At 52.4% G+C, this 16,402-nt stretch overlaps 1 protein-coding gene across 2 annotated transcripts; it reads left to right on the top strand.

Annotated features, from left to right (window-relative positions):
* Window positions 1–58: 58 nt before the first annotated feature.
* Window positions 59–16,127, top strand: CUL7 (cullin 7). 2 transcript variants are annotated; one of them, XM_053600998.1, is made up of 26 exons: window positions 59–356; window positions 1,111–1,794; window positions 2,142–2,293; window positions 2,723–3,223; window positions 3,507–3,648; window positions 3,748–3,944; window positions 4,547–4,787; window positions 5,335–5,572; window positions 5,668–5,773; window positions 7,666–7,893; window positions 8,177–8,267; window positions 8,371–8,542; window positions 8,693–8,798; window positions 9,075–9,170; window positions 9,303–9,478; window positions 9,778–9,911; window positions 10,230–10,412; window positions 10,673–10,779; window positions 10,869–11,051; window positions 13,086–13,246; window positions 13,424–13,640; window positions 13,752–14,019; window positions 14,776–14,921; window positions 15,054–15,180; window positions 15,267–15,472; window positions 15,732–16,127. In XM_053600998.1, the coding sequence occupies exons 2-26, from the start codon at window positions 1,119–1,121 to the stop codon at window positions 16,053–16,055; spliced, it is 5,178 nt and encodes a 1,725-aa protein (XP_053456973.1). In that variant the 5' UTR covers window positions 59–356; window positions 1,111–1,118; the 3' UTR covers window positions 16,056–16,127. The 2 variants fall into 2 exon arrangements, with proteins under 2 accessions (XP_053456973.1, XP_053456974.1); XM_053600999.1 differs by having other exon boundaries at window positions 60–356; window positions 1,111–1,698.
* The last annotated feature ends 275 nt before the right edge of the window (window positions 16,128–16,402 follow it).

A 16,402-nucleotide genomic window follows, 5' to 3' on the forward strand; every position in this document is an offset into this window, starting at 1 on the left:
GGCCCCCGGCTTTCCGCTGGGTCCGGCGGAAATGAGGCGTAGCCATGGGCGGGCAGCAGAGCCCCCAGAACTGGGCTCGCGGTACAGCTGGCAGGGACCAGGCTCCGCCCTGCCCCAAAGGCCTCCGACCCACGCACCGGTGGTGACAGTGGCCCGCCCCGAGTCCTGGGTCCCCACGCGCCACACCCCCTGCCTGCCTGCCCGCCAGACCTGCGGAGGCACACCCCCTCCCTCCTCTCCGCCTCCACCCCTGGGGGGTACAGGCGGGGCCCAAATCTTCACCTGCATCGACGCCAGCTTCTGTGCTAGCTCTGCGAAGGACGGGCCTCACGCCAGGAACCCGGTGGACTTCTGAGGTGGCCAGAGCCCCGCCGCGGCCCCCTACCCTTACCCTGAATTCTTGTCCGCCCACTCACCCCATCTCTTGTCCTCCTGTCCGGTGGTGCTTCGGCATTCTAGTTTATTAGGCCTAGGCCCTCCCCCACTACCGTACTGCACGCCCCCCAGCCCTCACCCCTCCATCCCCCACCCTAGCTTCTTGGGTCTCGGTTTGCTTTCCCCAAGCCTCTTGCCTTGCCGCACCCCACTGGCCCTTCCAGCCCCGGCCTTTCCTCAGCCCATCGCTGCCCGGGCTCGCAATCCCCCACCAGTACTCTGGGTCTTGACTCTGCACCTCACACTCCGGTGCTGCGATCCTAGAGATAACACCCCTTCCCACACATATTAGGGATCTCCCTCCCAAACCCCCCACATCTGGACTTCACACACCCTATTCCCAGGGCTGCTGCCCCAGGGTCAAAGCCTTGGGATTCACTTGTAACTCCAAGGCTGCCTGCCCTCACTGTCCCCCTCCCACTGTTCAGACTAATCTACTCCAGGCTACAGAGCCTTGGAGACCTTCCTTTAGCCCCCAAATTTTGTATGCTCTGAGAACAAATACCCCAGTGTTCTGCTTAGGCCTGGCGCCACCCAGTGTGTAGCAGGCAATTCCTGGGCCCTGCTTTTTATCCCACCCAGCCCGACAGCTGTTGTTGCTTCTCCAACTGCTGGATGTTCTTGATTTTCTGACCTCTCCTCTCACTCTAGCTGTTCTTTTCCTGTGTGTTCCAGGTGCCAGGATGGTGGGGGAACTCCGCTACAGGGAATTCAGGGTGCCCCTGGGACCTGGTTTGCATGCCTATCCTGATGAGCTGATCCGTCAACGGGTGGGCCACAATGGGCATCCAGAGTACCAGATCCGTTGGCTCATCCTCAGGCGTGGGGATGATGGGGAAGGGGGATCCAGCCAAGTGGACTGCAAGGCTGAGCACATCTTGCTATGGATGTCCAATGACGAGATCTATGCCAACTGCCACAAGATGCTGGGCGAGGATGGCCAGGTCATCGGGCCCTCCCAGGAGTCTACAGGGGAGGCTGGGGCCCTAGACAAATCTGTGCTAGGGGAAATGGAAACCGACGTGAAGTCCCTGATCCAGAGAGCCCTTCGGCAGTTAGAGGAGTGTGTGGGCTCCATTCCTCCTGCCCCTCTGCTTCATACTGTCCATGTGCTCAGCGCTTATGCTAGCATCGAGCCCCTCACTGGGGTATTCAAAGACCCAAGGGTCCTGGACTTGCTCATGCACATGTTGAGTAGTCCCGATTATCAGATTCGCTGGAGTGCCGGCCGGATGATACAAGCCCTGTCCTCCCATGACGCTGGTGAGGGGCCGTGCGGGGAAGAAGGGAAAGCAGGAGAGGGGCTGGGTCAGCTCAGGGACTCACAGAACACTGTGGCAGAAGCCTCTGACCTTACCAGTACGTAAATGATTCTGTTGCCCTTCTTATCGGGTTGGATGACAGGAGGTGGGAATGGGACTCCACTTTAGGAGGTGGGTATCTGCTGGAAGAGGAAAGACTGAATCCTTAAGCACCACATATTAGTTGGCTTTCTATGCAATGGAAAGGTTTAGCCTATCACAGATTGTGTGTGTGTGTGTGTGTATGAATAGTAAATTTTGGCTTTTGAAACAAATCAGCAAATCAGTCATTCCCACTGTGTGGCAGCAAAAGGACTGATTGTATTGAAAGAATAGAAGTACTAGGAGAGAAGCCTAGGAATGGTGAGGTTAGGGAGCAGTTACTGATTGGGGTGTGGATTACAGGGACCCGGACCCAGATCCTTCTGTCACTGAGCCAACAAGAGGCCATTGAGAAACACCTGGATTTTGACAGCCGCTGTGCTCTGCTAGCACTGTTTGCACAGGCCACGCTTTCTGAACATCCCATGTCTTTCGAGGGCATTCAGCTGCCACAGGTATCCTGTGGGGGGTGCAAGATGGGGACAGCTATGAACAAGATTTAAAGATCTGGTCTTCAGAGGCTGGACAAGGTGGTCACACCTGTAATCCTACTACTCTGGGAGGCCGAGGTGGGTGGATTGCCTGAGCTCAGGAGTTCAAGACCAGCCTGAGCAAGAGCGAGACCCCATCTCTAAAAAAAAATAGCTGGGAGTTGTGGTGGGCACCTGTAGTCCCAGCTACTTGGGAGGCTGAGACAAGAGAATTACTCGAGCCCAAGAGTTTGAGGTTGCTGTGAGCTATGATGCCAAGGGCAACAAAGTGAGATTCTGTCTCAAAAAAAATAAAAGACCAGGTCTTTGCACCTGTTTATGGAAGACAGTGTGGAAAGAGGGGCCAAAGATGGGACAAGATGAATGATGTAAGCCAAAGGTTGTATCTCACAGGTCCCAGGAAGGCTGCTCTTCTCCCTAGTGAAGCACTATTTGCATGTCACCTCCCTCCTGGATCAGCTGAACGACAGTGCTGCAGAACTAGGAGCCCAGAACAACTCTGCTCCTGACGAGTTGAGTGGGGAGAGGAGTCGGCTGGAGCTAGAGTTCAGTATGGCTATGGGCACTCTGATCTCAGAGCTAGTGCAGACCATGCGCTGGGACCAGGCCTCAAGTAGACCAGGGAGCTCAGCACGGCCCTCCTGTTCCATTTTCCGGCCTCAGCTGGCAGATGTGAGCTCAGGGCTTCAACCTGCCCAGGCCCAGCCCAGTGTCAGGAGGTCAAGGCGGTTTCGCCCCCGCTCTGAGTTTGCAAGTGGCAATACCTATGCCATGTATGTGCGGGACACGCTGCAGCCAGGGATGAGAGTGCGGATGTTGGATGATTACGAGGAGATCAGTGCCGGAGATGAAGGGGAATTCCGTCAGAGCAACAGTGGCGTGCCCCCTGTGCAGGTGAGTGCTGCACGGTGGAGGGATGCTGTTGGGGATCTATTGGGTGGGGCATAGGTGGGCTTCCATACAGGGAGCTTTGGCAGCCCAGCCAAAGAGAAAACCCTCAGTAAGACTGGGGTGGTGAAAGGGTATCAGCAGGTAAGAGGGGCCAGAGAATATCTAGGTTTAAGAGACTGCCAGTGTTTTGCTATTTGGTCATCACCCTGAGAGCTAAGACCTCGTTCTGGACCACAACCAGTGGTTCCTCTCTTCTCCTTTCCTCACTTTTGTTCCCTGTCTCCAGGTGTTATGGGAGTCAACAGGCCGCACCTATTGGGTACACTGGCACATGCTGGAGATTTTGGGTTTTGAGGAAGACATTGTTGAGGACATGGTCGCAGCTGATGAGTACCAGGGGGCAGTGGTCAGTAGAGCCTTGAGTGGAGGTAAGTTCAGAAAGGAAGCAGGGGTCAGCTCTGAGCAGGAGAGCAATGGTTGGCTGGGTCGGTAGTGACATGCCTGCGTCCCATGGCCCATTTCCACAGTCCTGCCCTCCTGGCGCTGGAAGCCAATGACAGAGCTCTATGCTGTACCTTACGTACCGCCTGAGGATGAGGACACTGAGGAGAGTGAACACCTGACCCAGGCCGAGTGGTGGGAGCTCCTTTTTTTCATCAAGAAACTGGATGGACCTGACCATCAGGAAGTTCTCCAGATCCTCCAGGAGAACCTCGATGGGGAGGTAGAGCCAGCATGAAGACACTCAGAGGTTGGAGGGCTCCACTGCAAGGGCTGTATTGTAGAGCATTAGAAGGCTCAAGATGAGGGGCGGCGCCTGTGGCTCAGGTGGTAAGGCGCCGGCCCCATATACCGAGGGTGGCGGGTTCAAACCCGGCCCCGGCTGAACTGCAACCAAAAAATAGCTGGGCGTTGTGGCGGGCGCCTGTAGTCCCAGCTACTTGGGAGGCTGAGGCAAGAGAATCACTTAAGCCCAGGAGGTGGAGGTTGCTGTGAGCTGTGTGATGCCATGGCACTCTACCGAGGGCCATAAAGTGAGACTCTGTCTCTACAAAAAAAAAAAAAACAAAAAACAAAACAAAACAAAAAAAAAGGCTCAAGATGAAAAGTGGAGGTCAGGCAGCGTAAGGGGCTATTTGGGGAAGGGAGAGGTCTGGAATGTTCAGAGGTGGGAGATGTTGCTGAATTGTTTGGGAGGAGCCAGCTGCCAGCCACGAGAGGATCAGGATAGAGGATGTATGTGTGGAGAGAGCTCTACCCTACCTAGGGTCCCATGGAGCCTTGGTGCTGGCAGGGCTGCCTGCAGTAAGAGTTTCTCCCTGACAGCACATTCTGGATGATGAGATCCTGGCTGAACTGGCCGTGCCCATAGAGATGGCCCAGGACCTTCTGCTGACCCTACCACAGCGACTTGATGACAGCACCCTCAGGGACCTGATCAATTGCCGTGTCTATAGGAAGTATGGGCCTGAGGCCCACTCAGCCCTTCTAGAAGCCCAGCAGGATGTCCTCCTCTTGGAACCCCAGGCCCAGGCTCAGAAATCAGAAGATCCAGCCAGAGTGGAAGGTGGGTGGCCAGACAGGCACAGCAGCTGAGCACACTTGCCTTTAAGGCCTTATTAGCACAGGAGAGATGTCTGCTGATTTTATGCAGTCCTATCTGGAAGATATGGCACCTTAGGAACAATCTGAAACTTAGGGATAAGCAACCAGTGGAGAAGCAGACATTGTGTTCCCTACAAGAATGAAAGAGGATGTAAAGTAAGAAAACTGCAAGACAGTTTTGAAGCCTTAAAAAAGCCTCACATTTAACTTTCCTATTGTAGAGACAAATTTCTACATGCCTTTAAATGTAGGAAAATGCTCTGCTCTTTGCAAACAGAAAGCTACTTTGTTATTTATGAACATAAGGTATAAAATTTGTCATAAAGTTGCCTTGTGAGTACATTTAGAGATGTTAGATTTCCATACCTAAAGTTTAGGGGAACAAAAGAATTTAAAAACATTTTTAGGAGAAATTAGAAAAAATATTGAAAGTTATGGAATCGTCTATCCTTTTCTAAGCCTTCATATTACTAACAATGGCCAACTCTTGTGATTCCCCATCCCTGTAGTGAAAGAACCCCTCTCTCAGAGCCCCAGTACTCCCCTGCAGCGTCTGGTGGAGGGTTATGGTCCTGCTGGGAAAGTCCTCCTGGATCTGGAGCAAGCCCTCAGCTCAGAGGGGATCCAGGAGAGCAAGGTCAGGCCATTCCTGTTGCAACTGCAGCGGCAGCCCCAGCCCTTCCTTGTCCTGATGCAGAGCCTGGACACTTCAGAGACTAATCGGGCCTTGCACCTGGCTGTTCTGAGGTGAGGGGGTGTGAGAAGCGGAGGGGGGAGGGTGTAAAAAGGGGGTCTCTGAGGCTGACTGCACATCTGTCTGCCCTCTCGCCTCTATTCCCCAGAATCCTGATGAAGTTGGTGGACTTCCCTGAGGCACTGCTGCTCCCCTGGCATGAAGCCATGGATGCCTGCATGACCTGCCTGCGGTCCCCAAACACTGACAGAGAGGTATCCCTGCCCTGCTCTGGGGAGATGCTGGGAGGGAGAGGACATAAGGCAGCCACTGGTGAGGTAGAACCCTGGGCAAGGGTCTGGAGGGTATGACAGTCTTTGTGCTCTTAGTTTGAGTTTTTCTTTTAAAATTGAATTTTACTTTTTTTAATATGTAATATATTCTCATAGCTCACAAATCAAAACAATCAGGTATAGATTGAGAATTCACTCTCACTTGAATCTGTTTTCCTAGTGTTCCCCCATACTCCTTCTTAGTAATTGCTTATGTATTCTCCCTGTATTCCTTTATGCAAATATAATATGTGATCTTACTTACCATCCTCTACTTATTACACAAAAGAAGATATACATACATACATGTATAACATGAAGAGCCTCCATGGCTCCTCTTTTGGTGAGGCCTATGGGAGAGGGGATGAGGGAGGCCGTCACATATCAGAAGTCCCCTGCAAGGTCACAGAGGGCTTCAGAAGGGGTCAGAGAACTAGGGTCATGGCCGTGCAGTGGTTTCTGAAGTGGACTCACTGAGTGCCCCCGACACAAATCCAGTCCCTCTCAGTCCTCCCCCCAGCCATCCAAGTGTCCGTGCTTGGGGGTGTGAACATCTTAAAATGCAGCCCCACAACTGGTTCTTTTTCTTTCTTTCTTTTTTTTTTTTTTGAGACAGAGCCTCAAGTTTTTACCATGGGTAGAGTGCTGTGGCATCACAGCTCACAGCAACTTCTAACTCCTGGGCTCAAGCAATTCTTCTGTCTCTGCCTCCCAAATAGCTGGGACTACAGGTGTCCGCCACAACACTCGACTATTTTTTGGTTGCAGCCGTCATTGTTTGGCGGGCCCAGGCTGGATTCGAACCTGCCAGCTCAGGTATATGTGGCTGGCGCCTTAGCTGCTTGAGCCACAGGCGCTGAGCCTCTTTTTTTTTTAGACAGAGTCTTATTTTGTCACCCTCAGTAGAGTGCTGTGGCATTATAGCTCACAGGAACCTCAAACTATCGGGCTTAAGCCATTCTCTTGCCTCAGCCTCCTAAGTAGCTGGGACTACAGGTGCCTGCCATAACACCCAGCTATTTTTAGAGACGAAGTCTTGCTCTGGCTCAGGCTGGTCATGAACCTGTGAGCTCAGGCAATCCATCCGCCTCGGCCTCCCAAATCCTGGGATTACAGGCATGAGCCACTGCACCTAGCCTTTTTTTTTTTTTTTTTTTTTTTTTTTGAGTCAGAGTCTCACTTTGTCGCCCCTGGTAGATTGCCCTGGTGTCATCATCATAGCTCACAGCAACCTCTAGTTCTTGGGCTCAAGTGATTTCTCTTGCCTCAGCCTGCTGAGTAGCTGGGACTACAGGTGTCGGCCACAACACCCAGCTATTTTTAGAGATGGGGGTCTCGCTCTAGCTCAGACTGGTCTTAAACTTGTGAGCTCGTGCAATACACCCACCTCAGCCTCCCAAACCACAACTGGTTCTTGGGACAGCTGGGCTTGAATGAAAGAACCCAGGGATGTTCTTTGCAACTGTTGCCAACAGACTCAGTAGTCTAAAACCCCAGGTGGCAAGGCATTTCTTGGCTCTTGCTTTTCAGTTTGTCTTTGGTTTTATAACTCCACCTGGCTCTTGTGTCTCCTTTATCCCTATCTTTTTCTTTCTTTTTTTTTTTTTTTATTTTCATAGATACATGTGTTCATTAGGCTTCCACTTTTTTCCTTCACAAAATTAAAAAGGCTTACACTTTAACAGTAATAACCATGTTTAAGATAGGGACCAGAAACAATATCCCTATCTTTTTACTTCCTCACTCTACCTTATTCACTGCAGCATCCTGGGTATATTCTACAGCAGATACCCTTATGGCCCATGCCCTGTTCCCCCTTTACCTCCCCACCCCAGGTGCTCCAGGAACTTATTTTTTTCCTGCACCGCCTGACATCGGTGAGCAGGGACTACGCTGTGGTGCTGAATCAGCTGGGAGCCCGAGATGCCATCTCCAAGGCCCTGGAAAAGCACCTGGGGAAGCTGGAGCTGGCCCAGGAGCTGCGGGACATGGTGTTCAAGTGTGAGAAGCATGCACACCTCTACCGGAAACTCACAACCAACATCCTTGGAGGCTGCATCCAGGTCAGGAGGAAGGGCAGGGTGAAGCTTGTGGGCTCGGAGCTACATCAGAATCTTCAACCTAATCAGTGGCAGGGAAGGGGCCATGTTGCTGCAGCTGGGAACAGCAGGTGACACTAGCAAGCCTGGGGTATTCATTCGCCACCACTCCTCCTCATCTGGGCCTGCTCTGCTGGTGTTATGGAGGAAGTTCCACCACTGCCTGGTCTTCCTTCCACGTGTTTCTCTATCTATCCGTGTCCTTCCCTTCTCCCTGTGCATCTTCTCTCTGATGTTCCGGCTGCAGATGGTGCTAGGCCAGATCGAAGACCACAGACGAACCCACCGGCCCATCAACATCCCTTTCTTTGATGTGTTCCTCAGATATCTTTGCCAGGGTTTGTGCCTGTTTCCCCATTGCTCCCTATCTCCACCCCAAGGTCTGTTTCCCCTCTACACCCTACCAGCCTGTGACCTCCACGCTTTCCCACTTGTCTCCAGGCTCCAGTGTGGAAGTGAAGGAGGACAAGTGCTGGGAGAAGGTGGAGGTGTCCTCCAACCCGCACCGGGCCAGCAAGCTGACGGACCGCAACCCCAAGACCTACTGGGAGTCCAACGGCAGCACTGGCTCCCACTACATCACCCTGTACATGCGCCAGGGTGTCCTCGTCAGGTGAAGGCACTCCCACACATTCACTAGCCACATACCTAAGCTTTTTCGTGACTTCCCTGTATTTGCCTTTGGGGAAGCACCCTCCCTGGGCTTTGTCTGAAAGGACATGACAGTTTCTAGTTCTGACTGATTCCTTCTCTCCACTCCCAGGCTGTTGACTCTGCTGGTAGCCAGTGAGGACGCAAGCTACATGCCAGCCCGGGTAGTGGTGTATGGGGGTGACAGCATCAACTCTCTTAACACAGAACTCAACTCGGTAGGGGCCCCTGTGTGATGAAACCACCCCTCACGGGATCTGCCTCCTGTCCAGACTCCTAACCCTAAACACCTGTTTTGAGCTCCACAGAATCCTTTATTCCTGTGCCTATGTGGCCAGAACCTGAATGGCAGGGGCGGCATTAAGACCCCTCCCTTGATTAGGACCCTACACGTCCTGGGACTGGGGAAGGGAGGGGCACAGCAAGGGGACTGGGGTGTTCTCAGTACTCCTATCCACAAGTGTGGAGGTGAGAGCTTTCTCTACCCCTGCCAGGTGAATGTGATGCCCTCCGCCAGCCGGGTGATCCTCCTGGAGAACCTGAACCACTTCTGGCCCATCTTCCAGATCCGCATAAAGCGCTGCCAGCAGGTGGGGCCAGGGGTGTGAGGTATGGTCCTGGTTCTTGGGCAGTTCCAGGGATGAGGCTCAAGGACGTAGATGACCCCAGGTCATCATGAGGATGGTATGTAGCAAGTGAAAACAGGCTTGTGTGTGTTTCAGGGCGGCATTGATACGCGCATTCGGGGGTTGGAGATCTTGGGCCCCAAGCCCACATTCTGGCCAGTGTTTCGGGAGCAGTTGTGCCGTCATACCCGCCTCTTCTACATGGTTCGGGCACAGGCCTGGAGTCAGGACATGGCAGAGGACCGCAGGAGTCTCCTGCACCTGAGTTCTAGGTGTGTAAAAGTCTATGTGCCTGTATCTGTAGGAAAGGTGGCTGCCAGGCAAGGGTCTCTGGAGGCTGTAAGATGGACGTTTAACACTCTAGGTGAGGCGGAGTGTTCTGAGGTGTTGGGAGGGGAAGGAAGGATAAAGAGAACAGATTTCTCTGGCAGGCTGAGAATGACATAACCAGTTAGCGCAGGGCAGGGCTTCATTCTGGATGCTAGGGGCCCTCTGGCAATCTTAGGCCAGTTACTCAGGTAACTTATGCGTCAAGCCTCTGACAAATTTCTTCTCCCATCCACATCCCCAGACTCAATGGGGCTCTGCGCCAGGAGCAGAATTTTGCCGATTGCTTCCTTCCTGATGACGAGGCCGCCCGAGCTCTGGGCAAGACCTGCTGGGAGGCTCTGGTCAGCCCCCTGGTGCAGAACATCACCTCCCCTGGTAACCATCCTGGCACCTGGTCTCTTTACCTTCCCATTGCTTGGCCCCACTAATCTGTTCCTTGCCCTAACTTAGAATCACCCAGGTTATGTTCTTGACCCTTGCCTTACATTCATAACCCTAGTATCCTCTTCCCACAGCCTAGTGATTGCCCCCTTCTCCATTTCTCCCAAGTACCAGCTGACACTGTAAGATCAAGAGGGCCCTTGACAACCCCCACCTATCACTATCCAGTGGCTATTCCTCTGCATTCCCAGCCAGCTTCACCTCTCCCACTGAAGACATACTATGCCTTGGTTTGTTTGTCTCAATCTCTAGATGAGGATGGCATCAGCCCCTTGGGCTGGCTGCTGGACCAGTATTTGGAGTGTCGTGAAGCTGCACACAACCCCCAGAGCCGCGCAGCAGCCTTCTCCTCACGGGTGCGCCGCCTCACGCACCTGTTAGTGCATGTTGAGCCCTGCGAGGCGTCCCCTCCGGTGGTGGCCACTCCTCGACCCAGTGAGTACTGAGGATTCAGGTGGCAGCTGTAGGTAGGAGCCTTTGCCTGGGCCCCCTCTTGAATGCTGCAGGCTCCTGTCTATCCTTGCCCTTCCCCTCCCTGTGTGCTTAGCCTGTTCTTCCAGGTTTGTGTCACCCTTGTCCAGGAACATCATTTTGGGTGGCAGCATGTCAAGAAAGGCATCTGAGCTCACCCTGGGATGGGGATGTGGGAGTCGAGGGGCTGCTCCTTGCTTCTGCCACTTTCTCTGTCTCTACAGAGGGCAGAAACAGAAGCCATGACTGGAGCTCCTTGGCTACTCGGGGCCTTCCAAGCAGCATTATGAGAAACCTAACCCGCTGTTGGCGCTCTGTGGTGGAGGAGCAGGTGGGCAGGAACAGGTGTGGAGAGAAGGGACACTGTGACGGTGGTGTGTTGGGTGTCAGCCTCTTCATGCTCCTGCACCTTCCTTCCAGGTGAACAATTTTCTGACGTCATCTTGGCGGGACGATGACTTTGTGCCACGCTATTGTGAACGCTTTAATAATCTGCAAAAGTCAAGCTCTGAGCTGTTTGGGCCACGGGCAGCCTTCTTGCTGGCGCTGCAGAATGGCTGTGCAGGGGCCTTACTGAAGCTCCCTTTTCTCAGAGCTGCCCATGTAAGCCAACACCCTCTCCTCACTCCTGGGTCTCTCTCCATAAACTCTCCCTTCCTCATCCTTTCGTTCCGATTTTCTGATGAGCATATGTTTGTATATGGCCATGCTATCAAAAACTTGAAAAAGAGAAAAAAGAAAAAAAAACAGTGGGGCAGCACCTGTGGCTCAAGGAGTAGGGCGCCGGTCCCATATGCCGGAGGTGGCAGGCCAGCCCCGGCCAAAAACCACAAAAAAAAAAAAAAGAAAGAAAAAAAAATAGTGGCCTGCAGTGAACCATCCTAATATGTATATCTTTGTGATTAGCATGCTTTAATAGTTTACTTACAAGTAGCTACAATACTCTGTCCTATTTTTCTTTTTTTTTTTTTTTTTGTAGAGACAGAATCTCACTTTTATGGCCCTCGGTAGGGTGCCGTGGCCTCACACAGCTCACAGCAACTTCCAACTCCTGGGCCCAAGCGATTCTCTTGCCTCAGCCTCCCGAGTAGCTGGGACTACAGGCGCCCGCCCCAACGCCCGGCTATTTTTTTGGTTGCAGTTTGGCCGGGGCCGGGTTTGATCCCCCCACCCTCGGTATATGGGGCCGGCACCCTACCGACTGAGCCACAGGCGCCGCCCCCTATTTTTCTTTTGACTGTTACATTAGAAGCCTTTTTCAGTGTTGGTATTTGTCCTCTTTTTTTATTTTTGCGCAAATACCATGTAGGGATATACTGTGATTTATTTCACCATTCCCATTCTTTTTTTTTGCAGTTTTTGGCTGGGGTGGGTTTGAACCCTCCACCTCCACCTCCGGCATATGGGGCTGGCCACCATTCCCATTCTTTCAACAAATATTTAATGAGCACTTAAAATGTGTCAGGCACTGTGATAAGAGCTCAAGATAGAATGGCTATCAAGATAGGCAAAGCCCCTCCCCTTTAAAGTTTACAGTCTTCTGGAGAAGATGCAATTAAACAAACAACAAACTAAAATGTGATAAGTACCCCGTAAGCAAGGGACAGTGCGGCAGGAGCATGAAGCCCTGGCTACTTGAATCACTTCTAGTCCTATTTTACTAGTAACACCGCAGAGCGATATATTCATACACATAAGTTCCTTTCTCATTTTATTTATTTATTTATTTTTGAGACAGACGGTAGAGTACTATGGCATCACAGCTCACAGCAACCTCAAACTTTTGGGCTCAAGTGATTCTCTTGCCTCAGCCTCCCAAGTAGCTGGGACTGCAGGCGCTACAACAGCTGGCTATTTTTTTAGAGACAGGGTCTAGCTCTTGCTCAGGCTTGTCTGAATTCCTGAGCTCAGGCATTCAAGGAATTCCTCACTCACCTCCCAGAGTGCTAGGATTACAGGCGTGAGCCACCACACTCAGCATTCTTTTCTCATTTTAAATGATTTTTATTAGCTTAATTTTTAGACCCAGTTAATGTGAAAAAAGTTTCCATATTGTTAATATTGCTAACGTGCACAAATGTTAATGATTGTATAAAATACTAACAGCTGGGTACAACATGCCTTGCTTCAGTGATGTATATGCTAGTCTGAACTTCATCACAATGCAATATATCAATATAGCTAAATTGTACTTGTACCCCATGATTATTTAGAAATAAAAAGTAAATAGAAGGCTCGGTGCCTGTGGCTCAAGCAGCTAAGGCACCAGCCACATAACACCTGAGCTGGTGGGTTCTAATCCAGCCTGGGCCTGCCAAACAACAATGACGGCTGCAACCAAAAAATAGCCAGACATTGTGGTCGGCGCCTGTATTCTCAGCTACTTGGGAGGCGGAGGCAGGAGACTCGCTTGAGCCCAGGAGTTGGAGGTTGCTGTGAGCTGTGAGCACTCTATCGAGGGTGACAGCTTGAGGCTCTGTCTCAAAAAAAAGTAAATAGAAAAAAAAAAAAAAAGCGTTGACCAACTTAGACAGCTGCCAGCCATTCACATCTACTTTGCAGACCCTCCTCACTGCTCCCACTCACCTGTTCTGTGTGTGCTTGTTCACGGTTTTCCTATGCTCTGTTGATGCCCAGGTGAGTGAGCAGTTTGCCCGGCACATCGACCAGCGGATTCAGGGCAGCCGGATTGGTGGAGCTCGGGGAATGGAGATGCTGGCTCAACTGCAGCGCTGCCTAGAAGCAGTTCTCATATTCTGTGGCCTGGAGATAGCCACCACCTTTGAGCATTACTACCAGTAAGTGTGGACCTGGATAATGGGAGCAGCTGGGTTGGGGGGCAGAGTGGCAGGGGCAGGGGCAGGGTCAGCTCATGGGGCCTAGTGTCCGGGATATAGGCAGGCTGGAGCCCTGAAGCGGGAGACTGAGCCAAACTGGCACCCACACTAAGCCTTGGCCCGGGCTGCATGCTGCAGGCACTACATGGCAGACCGTCTCCTGGGTGTGGGCTCGAGCTGGCTGGAAGGAGCTGTGCTGGAGCAGATTGGTCCCTGCTTCCCCAACCGCCTGCCCCAGCAGATGTTACGGAGCCTGAGCACCTCTGAGGAGCTGCAGCGCCAGTTCCATGTCTATCAGCTCCAGCGGCTCGATCAGGAACTCCTAAAGTTGGAGGATACAGAGAAGAAAATACAAGTGGGTACCTTGGAAGGGATGAGCAAATGGGTAGATAGGAAGGAAGGGAGGAAGAGCAGACTGGAGGAGGAGGAGGAGGCCATGGCACCTGGGAACTTTATGCCCCTCCAGGTGGGCCAGGAGGCCAGCGGCGAGGAGCATGAGAGCGAGAAGGATGAGGAAGCTGGGGTAGCAGCGGCGATGGGCGTGGTGGAGGGAGAAGAGGAGGAGGAGAATGAGGACCTCTACTACGAAGGGGCAATGCCAGAAGTGTCTGTGCTCGTCCTGTCCCCACGCTGCTGGCCTATTGCCTCAATCTGCCACACACTGAACCCAAGAACTTGCCTGCCCCCCTACCTAAGGGGCACTTTGAACCGATACTCCAACTTCTACAGCAAGAGTGAGCAGCCAGACAGAAGGGACTGGGGAGCAGATGGGCTACTGGGAATGGACATGGTATTGTGGGTAGACCCTGGGCTGGGAGCTTTGATGTGAAAAGGATGGTAGATTAAAGATGGTGCCAAGTACTATCTGACACCAGATCCCCAGATGGTTGCCTTTTCTATCCTTAACTAAGACCCAGGAATCTCTTTGTGGGTAATGGAGAGGATGGAGGCAGGATGCACCCAAGGCCACCAGAAAGTGCTTTCCCTTGGCAGATGTCTGGCTTCTTCTGGTCAGTCACCTGTAACCTAAATCCCCACTGGGTGTTGATCTTTGGCTGGGTAGCAAGAAAGAAGGGGGAAGAGACTCAGACCCCGCCCTAAGGGGACTCCCAGACTAACAGAGTACTGTTCCCTCTCTCATCATTTTCCAGTTTGATGAGAACCCCAGTTCCTTCATCCCTTCATGATTTTGTCTCCCTAAAAAATAAAACAAGGCAATCCTCAAAGGCACTGATCAGAGTCTTACTAACAAAAGCCTAAGCCCAGGGTGGCTTCCAGGTTCTTTAGGCCTGCCAAGGAGGTATGCACAGAGAAAGCTGAGATCTGGAAGCTCAGACCATTAGCCACAATGTCTGTAAATGCTGGGGCTGCACACACTGCAGAGATAAGGGGTGAGCCTGACCGATGATGTGACCTTATCCCAATCCCTGACTGTTAACTACCTCCTTTCCCTGCCTCTTGTCTTCTCCTCTACCCTGGTTCTTCTCCAGGTCAGAGACACCCTACCTTAGAGCAAGGCTCACAGAGGCGACTGCAGTGGACGTGGCTGGGCCGGGCTGAGCTGCAGTTTGGGGACCAGACCCTGCATGTGTCCACTGTGCAGATGTGGCTGCTACTGTATCTCAATGATCTGAAGGTGGCCCAGCCTTTCTGCCTTTTTGCACTTTGTCCCTCACTGTTCTTCCCTAACCCTCACCTCCCTATTCTCCCCTCCATCTCTCTGCTCCACTTTTTTGGGGATCCTGAATGTTTTCCATCATCTCTTAAGGTGGTCTCTGTGGAGAGTCTGCTGGCACTCTCAGGGCTCTCTCCAGACATGCTGAATCAGGCGATTGCACCTCTCACCTCTTCAAGAGGCCCCCTGGACCTTCATGAGCCAAAGGATGTACCAGGGGGTAGGCACTTAGTCAGAGGGCCCTCTGCTCTGAGCTGGGGTTAGGCTTCTCATGGGCATCCACGGAGCAATCAGCATTTATTTCAGGGGTGCTCAAGATTCGAGATGGCAGCGAGGAACCCAGGCCAAGGAGGGGCAATGTGTGGCTCATCCCACCTCAGACATACCTGAAAGCTGAGGATGAAGAAGGCCGGAACTTGGAGAAGAGACGGAACCTTCTGAACTGTCTCATTGTCCGAATCCTCAAAGCTCATGGGGAAGAGGGGTTGCACATTGACCAGCTCGTCTGTTTGGTAGGTGGGGATAGGCACAGTAGGTTAGGAGGCCTTGTTGGGGAGGTGGGGGTCAGAGGGAGCAAGAGCGGTCCATAGGAGGAGGTGGGTCCACATTTAAAGTATGTGGTTCATTTTGCAGCCTGTGGGTATGAGTGAGATCAGGGTGCTCTTAATGTCCTTGGGGTCTGTCCTAGCAGCTTGTGATTGAATAGAAGCTATAGAGGTGGGTAAGCTTGGTGCCTCTGACCTACTGTTACCCTTTCCTCTCCCATACCAGGTGCTGGAGGCTTGGCAGAAGGGTCCATGTCCTTCCAGGGGTTTGGTCAACAGCCTTGGTAGGGGGTCTGCCTGCAGCAGCACTGATGTCTTCTCCTGCATCTTGCACCTCTTGGGCAAGGGCACGCTGAGACGCCGTGATGACCGGCCTCAGATGCTGTCCTATGCAGTCCCTGTGACTGTGATGGAGCCTCACACTGAGTCCCTTAATCCAGGCTGTTCAGGCCCCAACCCACCCCTCACCTTCCACACACTGCAGATTCGCTCTCGGGGTGTGCCCTATGCCTCCTGCACTGGCACCCAGAGCTTCTCCACCTTCCGGTAGCCCTGGAGATGGGGTCTGGAGGAGATAGGGCTGGGACTTTCTACAGAAATAAAACACAGGAGTTTGATTATATGACCTGTATGTGTTTGGCAATTGCTAGAGATGTGAACAGGGAAGGAGGAGGGGTTTTCCTGGCTGAAATGGAGGAAGGAGCTCTCTGATACTATGTGTCTTACAACACACCAAGAATCTTGTTAGCATGAGGATCATAGACTGGGGGAAAGGTAGCAGGAGTCAAGTGTGACTTAGATCCCCTTCTAGGCCAGGGGATTCAGTAGACCAGGATGATTTCATCAGCCTCTTCTCAGAGGGTGTGCAGTCAGAAGCCCTTTTACTTGGCAGGCTGG

Source organism: Nycticebus coucang, chromosome 9 (genome assembly GCF_027406575.1).
Source record: "Nycticebus coucang isolate mNycCou1 chromosome 9, mNycCou1.pri, whole genome shotgun sequence".
In the NCBI taxonomy this organism is placed as follows: Eukaryota; Metazoa; Chordata; class Mammalia; order Primates; family Lorisidae; genus Nycticebus; species Nycticebus coucang.